At 42.6% G+C, this 25,854-nt stretch overlaps 1 protein-coding gene across 3 annotated transcripts in view; it reads left to right on the forward strand.

Annotated features, from left to right (window-relative positions):
- Nucleotides 1-25,854, forward strand: part of sgce (sarcoglycan, epsilon) — a 101,717-nt gene that overhangs the window by 29,693 nt on the left and 46,170 nt on the right. For all 3 annotated transcript variants that reach the window (XM_072253427.1, XM_072253425.1, XM_072253426.1), the window contains 2 exons: nt 15,774-15,899; nt 17,075-17,232. In XM_072253427.1, coding sequence (XP_072109528.1) covers nt 15,774-15,899; nt 17,075-17,232 — 284 coding nt within the window. The remainder of the gene's footprint in view (nt 1-15,773; nt 15,900-17,074; nt 17,233-25,854) is intronic.

The following is a 25,854-nucleotide window of genomic DNA, read 5'->3' on the forward strand; positions in this document are numbered from 1 at the left end:
CCTGTTTAACTAGCATAAAATATTTTCTTAAACACGAAAATACACGCATACCAATGCAGGCTAATCAAAAATGGCGGTGATAAGTATAACCATATAGAAAACACGCATGCTCTGGAACTCTGTAATGGAAAAAAATACAATAAGAGAAAATCCCGCCCCGGCCGCTGAGCAACAAGCAAAGCCGAGGACTTAGGGCCTTCCCCTCTGGAGATTCTGGATCACATAGTAGCAGCGGCAGCGAAGCAGGCATTTCAGAAGTTTCACCAGATGTTCCTCCATGCTCTCACGTCTGTCTCCATGAAATCAAGATTGTGCACGGCATCCTACTTGACAGATAACAGATATCATTCACCAGAGTGGCCGCTGCAAGCTGCGTCGCGTCGCCATCTTCTCCTCCCACCGATCAAAGGACATCTTCAACATATCAGAAATCTTCAAAGCTTGTTTTCTTTCAGAAAATTATTCAGCAGACCTAATACCATTCAAACCTCGGCTGCCACTGAAATAGAATTAACATAGTCCAGTGCCTCCTTGGGATCCAAAAAAACACGTGGAGTCAAATCTTTAGGAAATAATTTTAATAGAGCTGGATAGCGAAGTGATGGGAATAATCCCTTATCATGGGCTATCTTCATAGCTGGAACGAATTTGAACTGTTATTCCATAACTTCCCGTGGATAGTCGTCTTAAAAACGAATCTCGGAACCCTCGAATTTAAAAACACTTGTGTTTCCTTGCACATTTTATGATTTGGTCTTTAACTTTGAAATGAAGAAAGCTGACCAAAACTGACCTTGGATTATTCGGGTCTTGATATTTCAAAGTGAGAATTCTGTGCTCTTTTTCAATATCGGGAGGCTGAGGTAAAATATCCGGAAACATAGATTGAAACAAATTAGCAAAATAGTCCAATAAATCCTCACTCTCAGATCCTTCCTTCAGTCCAACAATTCGAATGTTATTCCGACGAGATCTTGCTTCCAGATAGATAATCTTAGGTTGAGACTGTTCCAAGCGGGCTGAAATATCCGCTATCTGACACTTCGACTCTTTAAGTTCAGAATTCAAGGAAATAATACTTTCCTCTGTGGAAATCATTTCGTCTCAGAAGTGTTATTATTTATTTTCTTGTCAAGAGCCATCAACGCATGTTCTAAACGCTCAGCCCAAACAGGCATATCTTCTAATTTTTCTTCCGAAGTTTTTTCCTTTCCATTGCTGGATTCAGAAAGCTGCTTTCCACTTCTTAAAGATTGTGACATAATAACAACTATTCCCCTCTAAGATCCGACAAATAAAAGTTAAAAATTCAGAGTTTAAACTGGGGAAAAGGAAGAATTAAACGCAGCCACACAAATTGTGTGTTACTCCATTAGGCAGCAGGCGGAAGTCCCTTGATCGCATTTCTATAGCCTACAGCCCAACTGAGATATCGCTGCCCCATTTTAAGTACCTCCAGGCAGAGAGTCAGGTTTTGCTTGAGTTAGTTTGACATTGTAACTGTCCTCTTTGTTGATCATAGCGCTTGCTGTTGAACTTAAACAGACTGTGGTCATTAATCCGTAACAAAAATGGCAGGAGCTGACCAAATAGGAAAGAAGTGCAGACTTTATAGTGTGGAATATCTGAAGTATGGATTTGTCCCGCACTAAGCAACCAACAGCAGTCAATGTGTGTAGTGTGAAAAAGTTTTCACATCATTCAGGCTCCTTGAACATTCTGATAAAGGAAATAAGAACTTGGCTTATTTTCAATCACTTTGTGAAGAAGTTCAAAAACACTTTAAAACATGTTTGCCAGCACTTCACAACAAAACGATGATGGTTTGCATGCTTTATACAATATTTCAGTGCTCATTGCTAAATCTGCATCAAACCCAGCCATCTCATTAAGTTGTGAATAGTTGGACTATTAATGTACACTCTAAAATTATCCATGAAAATTGTTTATACTGTAATTAAAGAATTAATTTTAAATAGATTTGAATACTATTTGTCATTGCTCTGAATTTGCAGTTCCTATTTTCTTTCACTGTGCATCATAAATCAAATTTTTTTTGTAGATTTTATGTAATTACCAGAAAGAGAGATGGGAGCACTGGGGATGTGTTCAGGGAGGCAAGGGAGTGACTGGTTTAAACCCTCCCCATCAGCTCCAGCAAACTTACCCACAAGGATATTGGTCCTCTTTGGATTCAGGTGTAACCCACCCTTTTTGTACAGAAAAGATCCCAATTATCTGGAAATCTGAAATGCTGCCCCCTACACCAACTCTTCAGCCACACATTCATCTGCCAGATCATGCTTTTCTTACCTTCACTGGCATATGGTACAGTCAGCAATTCAAAGATTACCATCCTGGAGGTCCTGCTTTTCAGCATTCTACTTAACTCCTTATATTCTCTCCTCAGAACCCCTTCCCTTTTCCTGCCTATGCCGTTGGTTTTAATACATACCTTGACATTTGCCTGTTCACTCTTTCCCCCTTTAAAATGCTGTTAACCAGATCTGAGGTATCCCTAACGCTGATACCTGGGAGGCAACATACCATCAGGGTGTTCCTTTCATATCCACAGAATCTCCTGTCTGTTCCTGTAACTATGGAATCTCCTATCACTACCACATTCCTCTTTTCAGAATCAGGTTTACTATCACCGACGTGTGATGTGAAATTTGTTAACTTGGCAGCAGCAGTTCAATGCAATACATAACCTAGCAGAGAGAGAGAAAAATAAATAAAATAAAACATAATAATAAACAAGTAAATCAATAACGTATATTGAATAGATTATTAAAAAATGTGCAAAAACAGAAATACTGTATATTAAAAAGAATGAGGTAGTGTCCAAAGCTTCAAATTCCATTCTGGAATCGTATGGAAAGTGGAAGAAGCTGTTCCTGAATTGCTGAGTGTGTGCCTTCAGGCTTCTGTACCTCCTACCTGATGGTAACAGTGAGAAAAGGGCATGCCCTGGGTGCTGGAGGTCCTTTACAATGGACGCTGCCTTTCTGAGACACCGTTCCCTAAAGATGTCCTGGGCACTTTGTAGGCTAGTACCCAAGTTGGAGCTGACTAGATTTACAACCTTCTGCAGCTTCTTTCAGTCCTGTGCAGTAGCTCCTCCATACCAGACAGTAATGCAGCCTGTCAGAATGCTCTTCACAGTACAACTATAGAAGTTTCTCTGCTTCCCTTCTGATGCAGACCCAATGCCAGAGACTCAGTTGCTGCAGCTTCCCTGGTAGGTCATCCTCACCAACAGTATCCAAAGCAGTGCACTTATTATTGAGAATGGCCACAGGGTACTCTGCACCGGCTGCCTATTCCCTTTCCCTTTCATGGCAGTCACCTAGGTGCCTACCTTCTGTACTACTTCCCTGTAGCTCCTATCTATCACTTCCTCATTCTCCTGTTTGAGCTGAAGGTCATCCAGCCTCAGCTCCAGTTCCTTAACATGATCTCTAACAAGATGTAGTTATTAGGGAGATTGTAGGTCTCCCAGAGTTCCCACATCTCACATGAAGAACATGCCACCAACCCTGGACCAATTCTCACCACACTAGCTATATATTAATAGACAGAGGTGGGAAAAATCTTACGTGCTTTACCTCTCCTTGCCTTTGCCTGTTGAGGAAGAGCTTTTTCCGCTCTGTGGATCGTTAAGACAGGGTAAAAGCTAATGCAATAATGATGCATCAAGTACTTACTTAAATCAGAGCATACTGTTTAAGATTCTGAAGCACCATTATTGTTTTCTAAGTGGAAGAAATTTTGTTGTATTAACTATACAAATGTAAGGGGGTCTCGACTTTTATGTTACTGCGGAGGCTAATTAAAATGGCGTCTTTGTTATGTTAATCTGGGGAATGCGGCTTTGTTGTGCTTTAACGCTGAGAAAGTTTGCGCTAGCGGCTTGTTTTTGCTTTAGAGTGTGGTAAGAGGGTGCTATTAACCAATTGGGATAGTTGTTATGGTTTTGGTGTATTTGATGATACTGTATGCGTGGGGTTTTGGGGCAGAAGGCGGGAGAGCGAGACAGAGGATGGACCAGGTGCTGTGAGTCCGCTAACGGGGTCGGACCCTGAGCGGGACGTTCGGCGAGGAGACGGAGACGGACACGTGTGGAGCGTCTGGTGGACCACCGTTGTTGGTCCCAGGCGGCCGGTCGAGGTGGTCCGAGGGGTCGCAGGGTGAAGAAGTAGGTCCTTGAGCTCCAACGGTTTTTGTGCACGAAGAGACTGAACTTTGATAAGTGTGGTGCCTTTTATTTTCCTTTTATATTTTATTCTCTTTTAGTTATATAGTTCCAGTAATATCTATAAACTGTAAATCATTTAATTGCATCTGGTGTATTGTCTGTTATTTGGGCGGCGTGGGGTACATCACACAGCATCCACACAAACTAATTACCCAGTTTGGTGGGGCCGAGGCTGTTTCCCTAGACGACAGCGAGCCGAGCGACCCTGAGGGTGGCCGGGGGTGGGGGGCTACATTGTGTGGGCTTTGTCTGAGATTGAGTCTGCTGGTATGCTGTGTGGGTGCCCTGTTTAAATCTGTAATGTGTGTCTCTGTGGGTTATTTGCTGGTGATTGCTGTATGCGTTGTGGGTGAGGTCTTTGTTCGAGTTCAGGCTGGCATTGACGAGTTGCAGGTGGCACTTGGGGCTGTCCATGCGGTTGGGAGAGAGAGGAAAGAGTGGTCCGATTTGGAGGTAGAGTCTGCGAATAAATGTTCTAGCTCTGACAGGCTCTGCCTGGCACTGCGGATAGTGTCCACCCCAAGAGGGGCGGAGGCATGTGAGACGTGGGTGGAGCGGATCTCTCAGTTGTTAGATGAGTGGCAGGCTCGGTTGAGGGAGAGCGACAGGGATTGGTTGAAAGTTTGAGTAGGCGGGCTGGTGACGTTGTTAGAGCTGTCAGGTTCACTTACACCGTAGTGACAGCTGTCAGTTATTTGAAAGGGGGGGAAAGTTTTCAGTGTGTCTTCTCTGGCTAGAAGGGAGGCTAAATTGCTTGCAGTGCCAGGGGGATCATTTCAGGGGATTAGTTGTTCAGCTGATCAGAGAGGTGTCGGGAAACTTAGTGGAGGCCCAGTGGGGGAACGGCTTGGGGTCTCTGGGAAAGCACGTTCCCAGCAATGTACCGATGAACTTCCGAAAGGAAAAGACCCTATTCCTGAAGGCTTAGAGGGGCCCCAGGGTGTCGCTATGGATAGAGGGAAGCGATGCTAAAGCTATCCTCGACCCCGGGGCACAGATCAAGTTGTTGCACAGTTCATTTTACAACCGGTGTCTGAAGCATTTACCCTTGACAACCGCAAGGGCACCGGAGACTTTGGGTACTAGTGGCAGTAGTTATCCAGAAGACGATGATTGGTTAATGACCCTGGAAGTCATGGAGGCATTTTCTGGGCACCCAGCGTGTCGAGTTGCTTCTGAGGACGTGTGGAGCAGCCTTGAGCCAGTACCGAATTTAAACGAGACCCAGCGGTGGTACGGATTGGGGAAAGTAACTGAGGGTGAGACCCTCTTAGTAGATGCTCCGAACTACCACGAGGGAGGGGAGTTGACCGCTGAAGACACCTCAGTGAGAGAGAGGTCGCGGCAAATGTACCCTAGCGGCGTGGAAGATGAAGGCAGCGTGTGTGGGGATTATGCGATGTGGTTTAATGTGCTGCATCTGAGGAGTGGATGTTGCCAGATCCCGAGGAGTGCGGCTGTTGAGCTGAAGACGGCTGTTACTAGTTCCCTAGGATTCTTCTGATCCGAAAAGATGCCCAAGGGCATATCCGGAGCCCCTGCATCCTTCCCGTGGGGCATGAGGAAAACCATGGTGGAAGTGAAGGTGTGTGGAGTTTTGACGTATGTGGATGACCGCCTAGAGCTTGGATTCACCTTGGGGGACTATGAGGCGAGGCGAGTGGCTGAGCCCGGGCGACTGAAGTGAAGTGTCAAATGTGGAGGAGTTTTTGGCCGGAGGAGTTTGGTGCAATGTGAGAAAAATGACCCGACGTACCAGTTGAACTTCCTGGTGTTGGGACAGATGGTGGTGGACTGGGGGATGGAAACCCAGGTCGTCAATCTGAATGAGACACAGGGAAGAGAGGGGATTTGCACCGCACTGCCGTCATGTACTGATGAATTAATCCAGCGAGAAGAAACAATGACCCACCTTCGAAGGGATCAGCAGAAACTCAAGACGTCGATTCAGAACAGATTGGAAGACTTGCAAGTTGGGAAAGATCAAGGAAGTGTTCTGACTAAGGTCAACAGAAAACCGAGAGCCCAGGGAGGGGAGTTTGACTACGCTCCGGAGGAGGTAAAAAAATGGAGGACAGATCTCGGAAAAGGGAGGCGGACGCTTGAAAGGAACCTGAAGATGACTGTCGCGAGTTTAAATGAAGTGGAAAAACTAAAAATTGACCTGGAGGACGTCCTCAGGAAGAAACAACCGGAGGCTGAACATCCTTTAACTGCTGCTTTTCAGGTCAGGGAGGAAGAAGCTGGTGGGGTAACTGCGTCCCAGATTGAGATGGCCAGGAGCCCTGAGTCCGAACTGCTGAGGCTGTGGCGAGAGTTGAAGGAGTCCCCAAAGAAGCTGACGTCTCAACTGCAGGAGGCTGAAGGGGTAGCCCCAGCTAAATATTTCAGTTTGGAGAAACTCAAGCAGCAGCTACCGATCGAAGGAATGAGGAAGGATATGGATTTGAAGGATGATGTGCTGCACATGTGGTACATGCTGCCTTTCGCTAACTTCCCCGTGATTGAGGAAGAGACCTTTGGCCCTTCTCCCACTGAGTCAGGTGTAGTGGGGAGGGCTAGCTGTGGGCAGTCTGAGTTAAGGCAGGATCAGGAAGGAGGAGAGGCGGGGTCCCGGACACGGGACAGGGGGCTCCGAGCTGTAGTAGTGGCCTGAGTGAGAGAGGAGTTGGCAAGCAGGCCCGAGGTATCCCTAGTAGTGTCTGAGCCTTGTGGGTTTAGGTGAGGGGGTACGGAGGTCTCGGAGGGTTAAGAAGCTCCCAGATAGGTTGGCCTATGTAGCGCCTGTGGGACGGGAGTAAGGTCCACTGTTTGGGGAGCACTGTCACTGTGTGTAGTTGTGTATGTGTGTGTTGTGTGGCTGCAGGACTGGTTGGCGAGTTATTTAGAAGTCATGAGGACATGACTTTATTTGGTGGGGGGAGAGTGTAAGGGGGTTTCGACTTTTATGTTACTGCGGAGGCTAATTAAAATGGCATCTTTGTTATGTTAATCTGGGGAATGCGGCTTTGTTGTGTTAAACGTTGAGAAAGTTTGCGCTAGCAGCTTGTATTTGCTTTAGAGTGTGGTAAGAGAATGCTATTAACCAATTGGGATAGTTGTTATGGTTTTTGGTGTATTTGAAGATACTGTATGCGTGGGGTTTTGGGGCAGAAGGCGGGAGAGCGAGACAGAGGATGGACCAGGTGCTGTGAGTCCGCTAACGGGGTCGGACCCCGAGCGGGACGTTCGGTGAGGAGACGGAGACGGACTCGTGTGGAGCGTCTGGTCGACCACCGTTGTTGGTCCCAGGCGGCCGGTCGAGGTGGTCCGAGGGGGTCGCAGGGTGAAGAAGAAGGTCCTTGAGCTCCAACGGTTTTTGTGCACGAAGAGATTGAACTTTGATAAGTGTGGTGCCTTTTATTTTCCTTTTATATTTTATTCTCTTTTAATTATGTAGTTCCAGTAATATCTATAAACTGTAAATCATTTAATTGTATCTGGTGTATTGTCTGTTATTTGGGCGGCGTGGGGTACATCACACAGCATCCACACAAACTAATTACCCAGTTTGGCGAGGCTGAGGCTGTTTCCCTAGACGACTGCGAGCTGAGCGACCCTGAGGGTGGCCAGGGGGGGCTACACAAATTAATAATGATCTGGAGGAAACCAAACTAAAGATTACATGAAGTGCCATTTTATCAAGTGAATAATCCAGTAGATTTCCAGATACCAAGAAAATATTTATTAGATGGTTATTTTAAGTATCCATGATCTTGTATATATTTAAAAGAATGGATTAACTATGAGATCTTCCTAGTTGCTCAGTGTATTTTGAGAAGTAATTCTCAAAATTGGATATGTTAACCCAGAAAGAGAAAATTGTGAGGAGGTGACCACCATTTTTGAGGACTAAAAATCCAGAAAGTAGCTGTTTCACTTTGTGGGGAACCAGATGAAACAGCATTCAGCATTTGAGGAAGTGTATATTCTAAAAAAATCGATAAGGATATTGGATCAGTTATTGTGGAGCAATGCCAATGAAGCTGAATGTTCATCTTCATTACCCTGTGAAATTGACAACCTTAGGAAATCCCTGCGTTTCTTTGAAAACATCAGGTTCCCAAAATCTTTGTCAGTGATGCAGCAGCGAGCATCAAATTAAATTCAGTAAGGTAGCAATTGTTTGTTGTTGTTCCCACCACTTCGGATGGCCATCTGTGTGAAGAATTTGTGCCATGTTTGAGCTGGTCATTTGAATACTTTCCCATTGAATTGCATGGAGTGAAATTCCAAGAATACATACTCGTTTTGTAGCATTTTAGCTTGATTAGATGTGTGGGTCAAGTGTCCTGACTTTTTTTTAACTTATTTTTTTTAATAATATATGTCATTGAGTGTTTTAACAGTTCATTCAGTTTTTAAACGGTCCTGCAGGCGTGACTTAGACAATGGCCAGATCCTTTTCCTTCTCTGTGACTGGCTTTCGACGCCCCAAATGTCATTGCCTTTGTGTTGCAGCTTCGCTTCTTACATGGTGCAATCATTTTAGTAAGTTCCTACTGTGAGAAGCTCCAAGCCTTTTGGTGTGTGGGTTGCTCACTGCTGAGTGTGAAATCTGTTTCATTATTTCAATGAGCGTGTGGTAAATCTCTGGAATAGGTTCACAAAGGATAGAGTGAAAACCATTTTCGTTTTATTAGTAATACAAATCAATGCATTTTGTACACAGTACAGTTCTATAGTGTATTTGAATAATCTGGAAATTGTCAGGAGAGAACAGGCTACTTTAGGTGGAGCTTCAAAATCACTTCTCCCATTGTCATTTTAATCATCGTATACACTGGTATGCAAAAATTTGGACACCCCGGTCAAAATTTCTGTTGCTGTGAATAGCTAAGCAAGTAAAAGATGACCTGATTTCTAAAACGCATAAATTTAAAGATGACACATTTCTTTTATATTTTAAGCAAGATTACTTTTTTATTTCCATCTTTTACAGTTTCAAAATAACAAAAAGGGAAAAGGGCCCAAAGCAAAAGTTTGGGCACCCTGCGTGGTCAGTACTTAGTAACACCCCTTTGGCAAGTATCACAGCTTGATAACGCTTTCTGTAGCCAGCTAAGAGTCTTTCAATTCTTGTTTGGGGAATTTTCGCCCGTTCTTCCTTGCAAAGGTCTTCCAGTTCTGTGAGATTCTTGGGCTGTCTTGCATGCACTGCCCTTTTGAGGTCTATCCACAGGTTTTCAATGTTTAGGTTGGGGGACTGTGAGGCCCATGGCAAAACCTTTAGCTTGCGCCTCTTGAGGTAGTCCATTGTGGATTTTGAGGTGTGTTTAGGATCATTATCCTGTTGTAGAAGCCATCCTCTTTTCATCTTCAGCGTTTTTACAGACAGTGTGATGTTTGCTTCCAGAATTTGCTGATATTTAATTGAATTCATTCTTCCCTCTACCAGTAAATGTTCCCCGTGCCACTGGCTGCAACACAAGCCCAAAGCATGATCGATCCACCCCTGTGCTTGACAGTTGGAGAGGTGTTCTTTTCATGAAATTCTGCACACTTTTTTCTCCAAACATACCTTTGCTCATTGTGGCCAAAAGTTCTATTTTAACTTCATCAGTCCACAAGACTTGTTTCCAAAATGCATCAGGCTTGTTTAGATGTTCCTTTGCAAACATCTGACGCTGAATTTTGTGGTGAGGATGCAGAAAAGGTCTGATGACTCTTCCATGAAGGTCATATTTGTGTAGGTGTCGCTGCACAGTAGAACAGTGCACCACCACTCCAGAGTCTGCTAAATCTTCCTGAAGGTCTTTTGCAGTCAAACAGGGGTTTTGATTTGCCTTTCTAGCAATCCTATGAGCAGTTCTCTCAGAAAGTTTTCTCGGTCTTCCAGACCTCAACTTGACCTCCACCATTCCTGTTAACTGCCATTTCTTAATTACATTACGAACTGAGGAACCGGCTACCTGAAAACACTTTGCTATCTTCTTATAGCCTTTTCCTGCTTTGTGGGCATCATTTATTTCAATTTTCAGAGTGCTTGGCAGCTGCTGAGAGGAGCCCAAAGTTGCTTATTGTTGGGACAAGGTTTGAGGAGTCAGGGTATTTATAAAGCTTTGAAATTTGCATCACCTGGCCTTTCCTAACGGTGATTGTGAACAAGCCATAGCCCTAACAAGCTAATTAAGGTCTGAGACCTTGGTAAAAGATACCTGAGAGCTCAAACCTCTTGGGGTGCCCAAACTTATGCACGGTGCTCCTTTCCTTTTTTTCACTCTAAAATTGTACAAAACAAAAATAATACACTAATCTTGCTTAAAATGTTGAAAAGAATGTTTCATCTTTAACCTTATGACTTTTGGAGATCAGTTCATCTTTTGCTCACTTAACTATTCACAGTTTCAGAAATTTTGACCAGGGGTGCCCAAACTTTTGCGTGCCACTGTATCTGAAAGCCCTGTAAGATAACTGCAATAGCTATGTGCATTTTAATTACCATAAATTTAATTAAAAATCTCCATTAATCCTGCATGCATGGGACACTGATGTTCCGAGAAAAAGAGATTTTTGGACTAATGGATGTTACTCCAACATTTTTAATTTATGTTTTTAAAAAAATGATGCACAGCAACAGTTGAGTAAGTTGCAAGGAAATATGGGAATCAGAAGCAGGGAGTTCAAAGAGACTGCAGGAACCAGAGCCCAGGAGAGTGGGCAGTGAATGAAGCAAATGCCACCTGATGACCCAGGTATCAAACCTTCAGGATTTCCAAATGGTCAGTTGAAGCATGGTCATTTATTCTATGAATTCTGATCCTGTAACAGCAACAGTTGACTACAGTGAGCAACTTTGAAAAGTAACGTCAGTATTCTTGAACGATTATTTTTCTGCACTACTTCTTTATATTTGCCTCAGATTAAACAGGAAGCTGTTTGGTAGACATCAGCTGATATAAAACTGCATTGAAGCATTCTGCATGCCACTGTTCCAAAGGAGATGTTGGATTGTGGGTAATTGGGCACTTGGTAAGTCCAATGTAAAGAAGTTAGGTTTAAGCAGAGTGGCCATTGTGGGAATGGGCCAGTGTTAGAGTGGGAAGTTCAGGCTTTGCCTCATAGAGGCTTTGGAAAGAAGAGGAGGAGGCTGTAGGTAGCTTTTTTTTTGCTTAAAATTTTTTTCTTTCTCATTGCACAGTTAGAGCAGGATAGGATAGTGGAATGCTTCTCTTGCAGTATGTGGGAGGCTTCCAATGGCCCGGATGATCACACCTGCAAGAATTGCATTGAGCTGCAGCTTGTTTTAGACTGTGTTAAGGATTTAGATCTGGAATTAGGTGAATTCGGGATCATTTAGGACAAGAGGGGATGATAGGACATACAAGGAGACAGTTACACCCAAGGTACAGGGCTCAGGTAACAGATTGATGGGGTAAGGCAGATTAATAGTTTGGTACAGACTCAATGGGCCAAAGGGACTGTTTCTGTGCTGTAGTGTTCTATGACTCTATTTGCAATTAACTTGTTGTGCACATCAAGGTATGTATTTTCGTGTGGGAAGTAAGGTCTCATGACCCATACCAGCCTCAAGTATTTTTTTTTGCTTTTTCTAGAGGCAGAGCAAAAACTCCATTTGCACTGTGCTAACCAAGCTTTAACTTTAAAAGCTTATTTCTTTACATAACTTTTGTTAAATCCTCATAAAGAACTCTAATAAGACCTCACAAATAACCTGACTGTTCTGAGCCCAAGTAGTAGTAGAGTGAGCAACCCATGTAAATATTTCCCAGCCATAGATGATCCCTAGAATCCTGTATTGATGGCTTTTGAACATTAGCTTTAACAAGACTAGATTTGAAAATTAACCATTATTTAACTTATAATGTTCTGGTTTGCCTTGCATTTTTCTTCTAAAATTCTATCCTAACTTTGGATAATTGCTTTATGTAATCTGTTGAACAGATTACTTTTGAACAAATGATTTTGTTATATTTGGTCAATGTTGCATAAGTGGTTAAAATGTCATGTTAAGTTTCCCATTTGTTTACTTGAAAACATTGGACTGCTTGTAAATATTTAAAATGTAGTTTTGGAATCAGTAACGTATAACACTGTAATTCTAAATTTTCCAAATTAAAACAGGCTTATCTTATGATTGCAAAAATAAAATATTTGATGTCGTCTTGGTCAGCCAGAAAGAGGAAAGAAACAATACTTTAATGGAAACCATACAAAATACAGCACAGAAACAGGTCTTTTGGCCCTTCTTGGCTGTGCCGAACTATTTTCTGCTTAGTCCCACTGACCTGCACACGGACCATATCCCTCCGTACACCTCCCATCCATGTATCTGTCCAATTTATTCTTAAATGTTAAAAAGGAACCTGCATTTACCACCTCATCTGGCAGCTCATTCCATACTCCCACCACTCTCTGTGTGAAGAAGTCCCCCCTAATGTTCCCTTTAAACTTTTCCCCCCTCACCTGTAACCCATGTCCTCTGGTTTTTTTCTCCCCTTGCCTCAGTGGAAAAAGCCTGCTTGCATTCACTGTATCTATACCCATCATAATTTTATATACCTCCATCAAATCTCCCCTCATTCTTCTACGCTCCAGGGAATAAAGTCCTAACCTATTCAACCTTTCTCTGTAACTGAGTTTCTCAAGTCCTGGCAACATCCTTGTAAACCTTCTCTGCACTCTCTCAACCTTATTTATATCCTTCCTGTAATTTGTTGACCAAAGCTGAACACAGTACTCCAGATTCAGCCTTACCAATGCCTTGTGCAACCTCATCATAACACTCCAGCTCTTATACTCAATACTTTGATTTAATAAAGGCCAATGTACCAAAAGCTCTCTTTACGACCCTATCTACTTATCATGCCACTTTTAGGGAATTTTGTATCTGTATTCCCAGATCCCTCTGTTCTCCTGCACTCCTCAGTGCCTTACCATTAACCCTGTATGTTCTACCTTGGTTTGTCCTTCCAACGTGCAATACCTCACACTTGTCTGTATTAAACTCCATCTGCCATTTTTCAGCTCATTTTTCCAGCTGGTCCAAGTCCCTCTGCAGACTCTGAAAACCTTCCTCACTGTCTGCTACACCTCCAATCTTTGTATCATCAGCAAATTTGCTGATCCAATTTACCACATTATCATCCAGATCATTGATATAGATGACAAATAACAATGGACCCAGCACTGATCCCTGTGGCACACCACTAGTCACAGGCCTCCACTCAGAGAAGCAATTCTCTACCACCACTCTTTGGCTTCTTCCATTGAGCCAATGTCTAATCCAATTTACCACCCCTCCATGTATACCTAGCGACTGAATTTTCCTAACTAACCTCCCATGTGGGACCTTGTCAAAGGCCTTACTGAAGTCCATGTAGACAATATCCACTGCCTTCCCTTCATCCACTTTCCTGGTAACCTCCTCGAAAAACTCCAATAGATTGGTCAAACATGACCTACCACGCACAAAGCCATGTTGACTCTCCCTAATAAGTCCCTGTCTATCCAAATGCTTGTAGATTCTGTACTCCCTCTGGTAACTTACCTACTACCGACGTTAAACTCACCGGCCTATAATTTCCCGGATTACTTTTCAATCCTTTTTTAAACAATGGAACAACATGAGCCACTCTCCAATCCTCTGGCACCTCACCCGTAGACAGCGACATTTTAAATATTTCTGCCAGGGCCCCCGCAATTTCAACACTAGTCTCCTTCAAGGTCCAAGGGAATGCTCTGTCAGGTCCCGGGGATTTATCCACTTTAATTTTCCTCAAGGCAGCAAACACATCCTCCTTTTCAATCTGTACAGTTTCCATGATCTCACTACTTGATTCCCTCAATTCCATAGACTTCATGCCAGTTTCCTTAGTAAATACAGATGCAAAAAACCTATTTAAGATCTCCCCCATTTCCTTTGATTCCGCACATAGCTGATCACTCTGATCTTCAAGAGGACCAATTGTATCCCTTACAATCCTTTTGCTCTTAATATACCTGTAAAAGCTCTTTGGATTATCCTTCACTTTGACTGCCAAGGCAACCTCATGTCTTCTTTTAGCCCTCCTGATTACTTTCTTAAGTATTTTCTTGCACTTCTTATACTCCTCAAGCACATGATTTACTCCCGGTTTCCTCTACATTTCATACAACTCCCTCTTCTTCTTTATCAGAGTTGCAGTATCCCTTGAGAACCAAGGTTCCTTATTCCTATTCAATTTGCCTTTAATCCTGACAGGAACATACAAACTCTGCACTCTCAAAATTTTCTCTTTGAAGGCTTCCCACCTACTGATCACACCTTTGCCAGAGAACAACCTGTCCCAATCCACACTTTTTAGATCCTTTCTCATTTCTTCAAATTTGGCCTTCTTCCAGTTCAGAACCTCAACCCTAGGACCAGATCTATCTTTGTCCATGATCAAATTGAAACTACTGGTGTTATGATCACTGGAACCAAAGTGCTCCCCTACACAGACTTCCGACACTTGTCCTAACTCGTTTCCTAACAGGAGATCCAATATTGCATCCCCTCTAGTTGGTCCCTCTATATATTGATTTAGAAAACTTTCCTGAACACATTTTACAAACTCTAAACCATCTAGACACCTAACAGTATGGGAGTGCCAATCAATGTATGGAAAATTAAAATCCCCTACCACCACAACTTTATGTTTCCTGCAGTTGCCTGCTATCTCTCTGCAGATTTGCTCTTCCAAGTCTCGTTGACTGTTGGGTGGTCTGTAATATAATCGCACTAATGTGGCCATACCTGTCCTGTTTCTCAGCTCCACCCATAAGGACTCAGTAGACAAGCCCTCTAATCTGTCCTGCCTGAGCACTGCTGTAACATTTTCCCTAACAAGCAATGCTACTCCCCCACCTTTCATTCCTCTGCCTCGATCACATCTGAAATATCGGAACCCTGGGATATTAAGCTGCCAGTCCTGCCCCTCCTGTAGCCAAGTTTCACTAATTGCTATAATGTCATAATTCCACGTGTCAATCCACGCCCTGAACTCATCCTCCTTCCCCGCAATACTCCTAGCATTGAAATATATACACCTCAGAAGATTTTTACCACCACTCACAACCTTTCTATCAGCGGATTTGCTTGAACATTTAACATCATTTATTTTCACCCCAGCCCCACTGTCAGCTCTGGCACTCTGGTTCCCATCCCCCTGCAAATCTAGTTTAATATTGATCTTCATGAGAATACGTTGAATTATTGTAGATAGGCATGTACATGAAACAGATTTTTATGAGCAAAAATATTAATGTGAACTATAAAATTGGAAACAGTTGATTAATTGTAGTTGATATTTTAAATTAAATCATAAAATTAATTAGAACAGAAATTTTACTATTTCAGTTGAGCCTGTTTGGTTATTAAATGCTTCAGATGTAGGAACAGTGCAGCTTGATCTGGACAGTGTTGTAATGATTGTAAAAATCTTTATTATATACTTGATCCTTTTGGTTTTCATATTTTCCCCATTTCTCTTAGTGTATTCCATCTTTTCACAAGTGCAATCAGATCGGAATCTTTATCCATCTTCTGGAGTCCTTTTTGTGCATGTTTTGAAGAGAGAATACTTCAAAGGGGAATTTCCTCCCTACTCAAACAAACTCGGTGAGTGAGGTTCTGCTAATCCATCTGAGTTACCCAAGGTGTACTGTAGACTTAGTTAAAGTTTCAAACATTCTTTTGTTTGGTACAAGCAAAAGGTAATGTTTAGAAATGTATTCTTTGACCACTGAATCAAATTAGTTTTGCAGGTATTTTGTTACAAAATATTTTGGGTGGATGTTCAAATAGAATTTAATGTTGCACAAAGCTTGGGAGATGCTAACTTTGGATAGGAATCTCTATTGTTTTGACTACATTTTTGTACATAATATCAATTTTCAGATTTGTCTTTCTGTAAAAATTCATTATTTCAGTTTTCTAAAATTATCTAAATTGAGAATCATTAAAAATAATAGCAGCTAAGTTGTAAATTTCTCCACACAAGTACAATTGTAACAGATTTAAGAACCTGGCACAGACAGATTGGATTAGGTCTAGTATTGGCACAGATCAGAGTTTTTTTTGTCAACAGTTGCATATGCATAATAACTTGGCTAAGGATAAGTCATCAAATTTAAGTTGAAAACAAATAGATATAATAAATAAATAGAGATGGAAATGTAAAAGCAATTTTAAAAAAGTAGGTAATTAAATGAAGGCTTTGAGTGCTATAATTCTCATGGCTTTGAGGCATTGACTCTTTGTTGGTCTATGATCTTGAGTGCTAACAACACACTGTACTTCATCACGAGAGCCTTGCTCGTATAAACCTTGGTAAGTGAATATTGGCACATTATTTGACTTTTCGGCCCACCATTCCCAAACGAGGTTTTTTTCAGCAATAGATAACTAAAGTTTATTTGAAAGCAATTAGCAGTCATGCTGTGACAAAGTTTACCTTCATTTCTGTTGGCACTGATCTTATTTGTCATTTTTATTTTGTTATTTTGACTAAAAATTACAAAATTTGGCAGAGAAGAGTACCAGGACTCTAGTCTACATTACTCGATGGAACCACTAAAGGAGCTGGTTTATAATGAGATTATCGATTATCTAAATGCTTGATTTACTGCACTAAGTATAACCATCTTTGCTGATCCTAAGTGGAATGCATTCTTAAGTTACAAACCCATATTAGATTTTTTAAAAAAAGTAACCCAGTGATTGAAATGAAGAAATGCAGATTTTCTTTTGGTTTTGGAATTACCTGGCTAACATGTTGCACATTTTTGTTATAGCTGACTCTAGGAATGATCCAATTACATTTAAGACAAATCTAAAAGGGTACCCAGACAGGCCTGGCTGGCTACGATACATACAAAGAACTCCCTACAGTGACGGAGTACTTTATGGATCACCAACTATTGAGAATGCTGACAAAACAACAGTAATTGAGGTAACATCATAACCTGATGGATGAAGTGTCGTTGTTCAGGAATTCAGTGGATTGCAATTTTATAAGTATTGTGGTATTTTTTCAATATATTGACCTATTTTTCAATACTTGGAAGATATAAAGCTATTTTGCCGCCCATATTTCCTTATATTGTAGGAAGATCATCAAGCCTGTGCTGGCTCAGAGTAATCCTATACCCCCACTAAATTCTCTTGCAACTTATTCTCCCCACATTTCCATCAGTTCCACACCCACCTATACAAAAGTCAATTTGAAGTTGGCCAGTTAACCGACTAGACAGCAAGTCTTTAGCATGTGGGAGGAAACCCATGCACTCACAGGTAAAACGTGCAAGATTGATGAGGGCAGGAATGGACTTTGGTCCTTTGGTTGAGCTTAGTTACTCTGTGGTCCTAGTCTATCTCACTGCACAAAACGGAATTTACACCCCTCACTAAGTGAAGTAATGGTAGCAAAATCACCTCCAAATAAACATATAAATGAAAAGTTTAATGACCTCTAAATTAGATGTGATCATTGTGATCAAGAAGAAGGTTAACTGGGTTATTAATATAATAGCCATTAGCGGTAAATTACACTGATACTCCGTTTGGGTACTGCTAGCACCCTTTGACTCCTTTGTAATGTTAGTCAAAAATGGTCAGTCAGCTGTGTTTGGAGATGAGCTCATGTCTTTGGCATCAAAGAAGTATATAAAAATATTGACCATGGTGCCAGGGTCAGGGACATCTCAGACTGGGTGCACAGCATTCTTATAGGAGAGGGTGAGCAGCCAGAAGTCATCAGAATCAGGTTTATTATAATCACCGGCATGTGTCGTGAAATTTGTTAACATGGTACAAATTGGTACCATTGACACGGGTAGGAAAAAGGACGAGGTCCTGAAGAGATAATATAGGGAGCTAGGTAGGAAGCTGAAAAGGATGGTAAGATTTAGACTATTGCCTGTACCATGTGCCAGTGAGCGTAAGGGTAGGACGATTTGGCAGATGTATGTGCAGCTGAACAATTAGTGCAAGGGGCAGGTTTCAGATATTTGGTCATTGAGGAAGGTACAACTTGTACAAAAGGAATAGGTTACACTTGAATTCGAGGGGACCAAAATCCTTGTGGGAAGATAACATTTGTTTTCATGGGCGACTTTAACATCCCTAATATTGATTAGCACCTGCTTTGTGCAAAAGATTTAGATGGGGTGGAATTTATTAAGTGTGTTCAGGAAGATATTCCTGATGCAATATGTAGACGGAATGGCTGGAGGAGAGGCCATTCAGGATCTAGTGCTAGGCATTGAACCAGGTCAGATGTCAGATCTCTCGGAGGGGGAGTATTTTGGAGACAGTGACCACAACTCTGACCTTTCCTAAAGCTTTGGACAGGCATAAGAGCAGATCGTGTGGGAAAGTATTGAATTGGAGGAGGATGAATTATAATATAGGAGCGTAAAATGGGAATGGATGTATTGAGGGCAGCACACAATGGAAATGTGGAAGTTGCTTAGGGAGCAATTGCATAGCGTTCTGGATTGGTTTGTCCTGTTGAGGGACTGAGCATTTGGAGAAGCATAATCTCATTAGAGCAGGTAAACATGGCTTTGTGAGGGGCAGCTCATGCCTCATGAGCCTGATTGAATTCTTTGAGGAAGTGACAAAACAAATTGATAAAGGCAGAGCGGTGGATGTGGATTTCAGAAAGGCATTTAACAAAGTTCCGCGGGGTCTATCCACACAGAAAGTCAGTATGTCGAGGATTGATGGAAACTCATCTGTGTGGATTCAGTATCTGCTTGCCCATAGAAGGCAGAGGGAGGTAGTTGATGGACCATATACTGTCTGGAGGTCAGTGACCAGTGGTGTTCTGAGAGAATCTGTTCTGGGACCCCTGTTGTTTATAAGGATGAGGAGGTGGAAGGGTGGGTTATTAAGTTTGCAGATTGTGGTTAGAAGCAGAATCAGGTTTAATATCACTGGCTTATGTTGTGGCAGTAGTGCAGTGTAGTACATAATAAAACACTATGAATTACAGTAAGTACATAAATACATATAAATTAAGTAAATAGTGCCGGGGTGGGGTGTGGTGTGGAATAGGTAGTATGCATGGATTCACTGTTGATTCAGAAATCTGATGGCGGATGCAGCTGTTCCTAAAAAGCTGAATGTGTGTCTTCACGCTTCGGTACCACCACGATGCTGGGGAGGCTGGTGCCCCTGATGGAGCTGGCTGAGTTTGCAACTTCCTGCAGATTTTTCCGATCCTGTGCAGTGAGTGAACCTTCCATACCACATGGTGAGGTAACTAGTTGGAATGCTCTCCAAGGTACCACTTTAGAAATTTGTGAGAGTCTTTGATGACATGCCAAATCTCCTCAAACTCCAAATGAAATATAGCCACTATCACGCCTTCTTTGTAATGGCATCAATATGATAAATCTTCAGAGATACTGACAGCCAGGAACCTGAAACTGCTCACCCTTTCCACTGCTGATCATTTGATGAAGACTGGTGGTTGTAGATAGTGTGGAAAATTGTCATAGATTACAACAGGACGTTGATGGGTTGCAAAGCTGGGTGGAGAATTGGCAGATGGAGTACAGTTTAGAAAAAGTGTGTGAAGGGCTCTATTTGGAAGGCCAAACTTGAAGTTTGAATATGGGGTTAATGGCAGGATTCTTAACAGTGTGGAGGAATAGAAGGAGATTTGGGTCCACGTCCAGATCCCTCAATGTTACAATACAGGTTGATAGGGTGGTTAAGAAGGTGTGCGGTGTGTTGGCTTTCATTAGTTGGGGTATTGAGTTCAAAAGCCGCGAGGTAATGTTGCAGCTCTATAAAGCTCTGGTTAGGCCACACTTGGAATATTGTGTTCAGTTCTGGTTGCATCATTATAGGAAGGATGTGGAAGCAGGGTATAGTGGAGATTTACCAGGATGCTGCCTGGCTAGAGTGCTTATCTTATGAAGATAGGTTGAGCAAGCTAGAGCTTTTCTCTTGGAGTGAAGGAGGATGAGAGATGGCTTGGTAGAGCTGTATAAGATGATAGGCATAGATCGAGTGGACAGCGGGAGACTTTATCCTGGGGTGGAAGTGGCTGATATGAGAGGATATAACTAAAGTGCTTGGAGGGAAATATAGGGAGATACCAGGTAGGTTTTTTAAAACACAGAGTGGTGGGTGCGTGAAATACAGTGCCAAGGTTGGTAGTAGAGGTGGATACATTAGGGACATTTAAGAGGCTCTTGCATAGGCATGTGGATGAAAGAAAATCAGAGAACTATGTGAGAGATTGATCTTTAACTGATCGTTATTTGATCTTAGAGTAGATTAAAGGGTTGGCACAATATTGTGCGTCGAAGAGCCTATATTCCATCTCTCAGGTTTATGAAGGCATTCTTAAAATATTCAGAAACTCTCCCTCTACCACACTTCATTATCTTTTGCGTCTGTTATAGTCTTACACTTTTCCAATAACCTCTTGCTATTTATATTCTTCAATGTGAAGTTTATTCGCCAGCATTTTTTTCTCTCTGTACTTTTCTAAGTTCCCTTATAATTATGTTTCTTAACTTCACATACTCCTCCAGAGTTTTTGGTTCATTAGAAGATTGGTGTCTGTCACAAGTTTCCCCTTTTATTTTTCTCCTGTGCTCTCTGTGCCTTGACAATCTAGGAGCCCGAGATTGGAGAGTACCATTTGTGTGGGAAGTTGTTTACACAGATTCCTCCCTCAATGTCTCTGTTGCTTGGAAACAGATTTATCTCCTTGGTTGGTTCAGTCTATTGCTAAGTCGCTTTTCACTTGACTAAAAATGGTGTTGCACTAGTTTAGAATCTTTGTTCTTATTTTATCCATTTCCTTCTCCATAAATTATGATTATGCTCTCAATGTATTTCGTACAGATATTCCTTTCACCTACCAGCTCACTAATGAAGACTATATCCAAAATTGCCCCTATTACCCACCGGTGTTTTAAAAAAAAATCCTGAATAAATTTGAGGAATTCTGTGCTCTTTTTACCTTGCAAACTGATGATCTTCCAGTTGACAACTGGGTAATAGAGAGAGGGACAAGTGTGGAGACTGAATTTTTCTCCTCGGTCTTATGGTCTTCACCCACTTTCTTATGCTGGCTTCTTCCTCTCTTTTTTTTCCAGTCGTGATGAAGAAATATTGACATAGAACATAGGGCAAAGAAAAGGACAGCACAGAAACAGGCCCCTTGGCACACAAAGTTGTGCTGACTCAAATTAGTAATCAAATAGCCAACTGAACTAATCTCTTCTGCCCACTCAATGTCCATATCCTTCCATTTTCCTCACATTCATGTGCTTTTTGTCTCTTAAAAGTCTATCTGCCTCTACCATCACCCTAGGCAGCTCATTCCTGGTATAAATAAATATTAAAATATCGCCTCTCATATCTCCTTTGAAATGACTCCCTCTCACCTTAAATGCATGCCCTCTAGTATTAAATAATTCAACCCTGGGGAGAAAATACAGCCTATCTACTCCGTTTATGTCCTCTTAATCTTAAATCCTCTGTCAGATCTTCTCTCAGCCACTGCTTCACCAGAGAAAACAACCCAACTGTGTCTAACCTCTCATTCTAGTGCATGCCCTCTAATCCAGGTAGCACCCTGGTAACCCTCATCTGCATCTTCTCCAACACCTTGACATCCTTTTCTCTAATGGGGTGACCAGACAGCATCCACAGCTTTATCTTCGTCAATCAGCCTCGTCACCTCGTCAAAAAACTCTACCAAGTTAGTAAGGCGTGACTTGCGCCGCACAAAGCCATGCCGACTCCCCTAATTAGGCTGTGGTTTTCCAAATGCTTATAAATCATATTCTTAAGAATTGTCAACACTAACTTCCCTAATAGTGAAGTGAGACTCACCAGTCTACAGTTTCCTGGATTGTCCCTGGTTCCCTTCTTAAATAATGGAACAAAATTAACTACTCACCGGTCCTACAGGACCTCGCCTGTGGCCAGACACGAAGATATCGGTCAAGGCCCCAGCAATCTCTTCTTTTGCTTCTCTCAGTAACCTAGAGCGGTGGTCCCCAACCTCCGGGCCGCAGACCAATACAGGGTTGTTTATTTTGGCTTTTTCCTTAAAGATGTGCTGGGTGCGTTCCGGTTACCACTGCACTGCGCATTCTTCGTGTCCCGGTATCGGTCCACAGCCCGGAGGTTGGGGACCACTGGCCTAGAGTATATCCCACAGGGCTCATCCAGAAGATTAACATGCATGTAATCCATGGTGAATTCAGGACTGGTTTGCCCATAAAAGATAGAGGATAGTGGTTGAAGGAACTTGGATGGTGGTCTGTGAGTAGTGGTGTTCTGCAAGGATCTGTTCTGGGACCTTTGTTTGTGATGTATATGAACGACCTAGATGAAAATGTAGTCGGGTGGGTTGGTAAATTTGCAGCAATACACATAAAAGTTGCTGGTGAACGCAGCAGGCCAGGCAGCATCTCTAGGAAGAGGTACAGTCGACATTTCGGGCCGAGACCTTTCGTCAGGAGTCCTGACGAAAGGTCTTAGCCCGAAACATTGACTGTACCTCTTCCTAGAGATGCTGCCTGGCCTGCTGCATTCACCAGCAACTTTTATGTGTTTGCTTGAAATTCCAGCATCTGTAGATTTCCTCGTGTTTGCGTTGGTAAATTTGCAGATGATTCGAATTTTGGTGGTGTTGTGGATAGTACAGAAGACTGGCAAAGAATACAGCAGGATATAGATCAGTTACAGATATGAGCAGAGAAATGGGAGATGGAGTTTAACCCAGCCAAATGTGTAGTGTTGCATCTTGGTAGGCCAAATGTAAGGAGATAGTACACTGTTAAGGGCAAGACAGGCGAATAGGTGGATGAAAAGGCATATGGCATGCTTCCCTTTGTTAATTGGGGCATTGAATCCAAAAGTCAGAAAGTTATGTTGCAGCTTTAGGCTCTGTGGACTTATCCATCGTAATGCTCTTTAAGAGCCGTATCACTACCTCCTCCCTTTTCTTGAAATGCCTCAGCATATCAATACACTCGGCACTGATTTCCCCATCCTCCACGTCCTTCTCCAAATGTAAAGTACTCATTAAAGACCTCACCAGTATGCCCTGCATCCAAGCAAATGTTCCCTGCTTTATCCTTGAGTGGTCTTATCCTCTCCCTGGCTCTTGATGTATGTACAGAATGCCTTGGGTTCTCTGTAATCCTACTTGCCAAGAGTTTTTCATGGCCTACCCTGGCCTTCCTAATTCCCATCTTGAATGTTTTTCTTCTTTATTTTAATCCCAAGTACTCTGATTTTAGCCTTCTAAGCTTTACATACATTTCCTTTTTCTTTTCTTGACTAAATTCATCAGCTCTCTCAACATCCAATGTTCTCTTACCTTGGCACACTTGTCCTTCCTTCTGATGGGAACATACTTCTCCTGTACTCTGTGCATTCAGTCTTTAAACACCCTCCACATGTTGGATGTGGACTTGCCCAAAAACAGCTGTTCCCAACTAACTCTCCCTAGTTCCTGCCTAATGCTCTTGTGATTTGCCCTGCTGCAATTTAATTCCATTCTGCAAGGTCCATACTTATCGTTATCTATAGCTATCTTGAAATTTAACGAGTTATGTTCATTGTTCCCATACTGCTCACCCACTGAAAAGACTGTCACCTGGCCAGACTAGTTAGACAGCACCATGTGTAGTACAGTCCATTCTTTGATTGGACTATCTAAATTTTGATTTAAAAAGAACTTTCCTGGATGCACCTAACAAATTCTACCCCATCTAGAACTCTTGCACTGAAAGATCTCAGTTCAAATGCAACCTTGAGATTCATCTAGCAGGTAGCCAAAAAACAAACACAGAAGCACTCATTAAAAAAAAAGTTTATATTAGGGAATTTGAAGTATCGCATGACAACAACGCTATAGATTTTGCACATTTCCTTAATCTGTTTGCGTATCTTTTCCTCAAAGTCCCGGTGGCTCCGTGGCCTACAATACCAGACTGATTGCATCCTTTCTATTTGAGTTCTACCCATAAAGACACAGTGGACAAGCCGTCCATTCTGTTTCCTCTGAGTGCGGCTGGGATATTGTCCCTGATTAGAGGTGAAACTCCCCCCCTCCCCCCCCCCCCCCTTTTTAATGTCCATTTCTGACTTATCCAAAACCCTGGAATATTAAGCACCCGTTCCTGTCCCTCTGTAAACCAAACTATTGTAATGGCCACAGCCTTGTAGTTCCACGATCTTATGTTCATCACCTTTATCCATAATATTCCTAGCATTAAAATACACAAACCTCAAACTATCCATCCTATAGTATCTGTTACGTTGCTCCTGCCTTTCTTCCACCGATTAGAAATGTTTATCAGGACTGCTTTGTATGGAAGGCCCTTAGCGTCAGTGATCCCTCCCATCTAACAATCTCTTTGATTTCCCCCCCCCCCCCCCACAACCAGCAGGCAGGAAGTACAGTAGCATTAGGACAAGAACTGTTTGCAAAACAGCTTCTTCCCCCAAGCCGTAGGACTCCTTGCCACCACCTCGGTCTCATCACATGTAAAGCACCAGTAGTGTTATACTGTTTACTTTTTAACTTGAGTTGTAAATGTACCTTATTATTTGTTAATATATTTGTGGTAACGGTACTTGGTGTTGTGAGTGAGTTACATGTACTGTATTGTGCACCTTGGTCTGGAGGAACATTGTCTCATTTGGCAGTATACATGAATATGGTTGAAAGACAATGAACTTCATCTTGAACTTGCCTGTTTTTACTGACCCTAACATCTACCTTCCTGTCCATCTCTCCACTTTCTGACCGAGTGCTCTGGTTCCCAACCCCCGTCAATCAACTATAGGCCCTCCTGAGTAGCACTAGCAAGCCTCCCGGCCTGAATATTGGTTCTCCTCTTGTACAGGTCACCCCTGCCCCAGAAAAGTTCCCAAAGATCTCAGAATCTGAAACCCTGCCCCTTGAACCAGTTCCTCAACCACTCATTCAAATCTGTGCTATCATCCTATTTCTGCCCTGATTAGCACGTGGCACTGGGCGTACTCCAGAGATTACTGGATGTCGTGCTCTTCAACCTCTTTCCTAACTCCTTTTACTCGCTGTGCAGGACATCTTCCTCCTTTCAAGCAACGTCATTGTTACCGATGTGTACCGCGATCTCTGGCTGCTCACCTTCCCTCTTGGGAATATTCTGCAGCCACTCTGAGACGTCCTGAATCCTAGCCCCTGGGAGGCAACACACCATCCTGACATCTCTCTTGCGGCCACAGAATCTCCTTCCGTCCTCCTAACATTTGAGACCCCTTTGCCATTGTGCTGCCTGACTTTACCTTTCCCAGCTGAGCTCAGAGCTAGCCCCAGTGCTATTCCTGGTTGCTGATGCTGTACCCTGATAGATGAATTCCCCGCTCCCCACTCCCCCCCTCACCACTCTTGGTTTGCTTGCTAATCTCCTTCCTAATTTCTTAAAATCTGGCTGCAGGATTTCACCCCTTTCTCATTTGAAACTAATATGGACCATGCCTTCTGGCTGGTCACCCGCTTACTGCAGAATGTTGTGTAGCCACTAGGTAGTATCCGTGA

Source organism: Mobula birostris, chromosome 3, assembly GCF_030028105.1.
Source record: "Mobula birostris isolate sMobBir1 chromosome 3, sMobBir1.hap1, whole genome shotgun sequence".
Classification (NCBI taxonomy): domain Eukaryota; kingdom Metazoa; phylum Chordata; class Chondrichthyes; order Myliobatiformes; family Myliobatidae; genus Mobula; species Mobula birostris.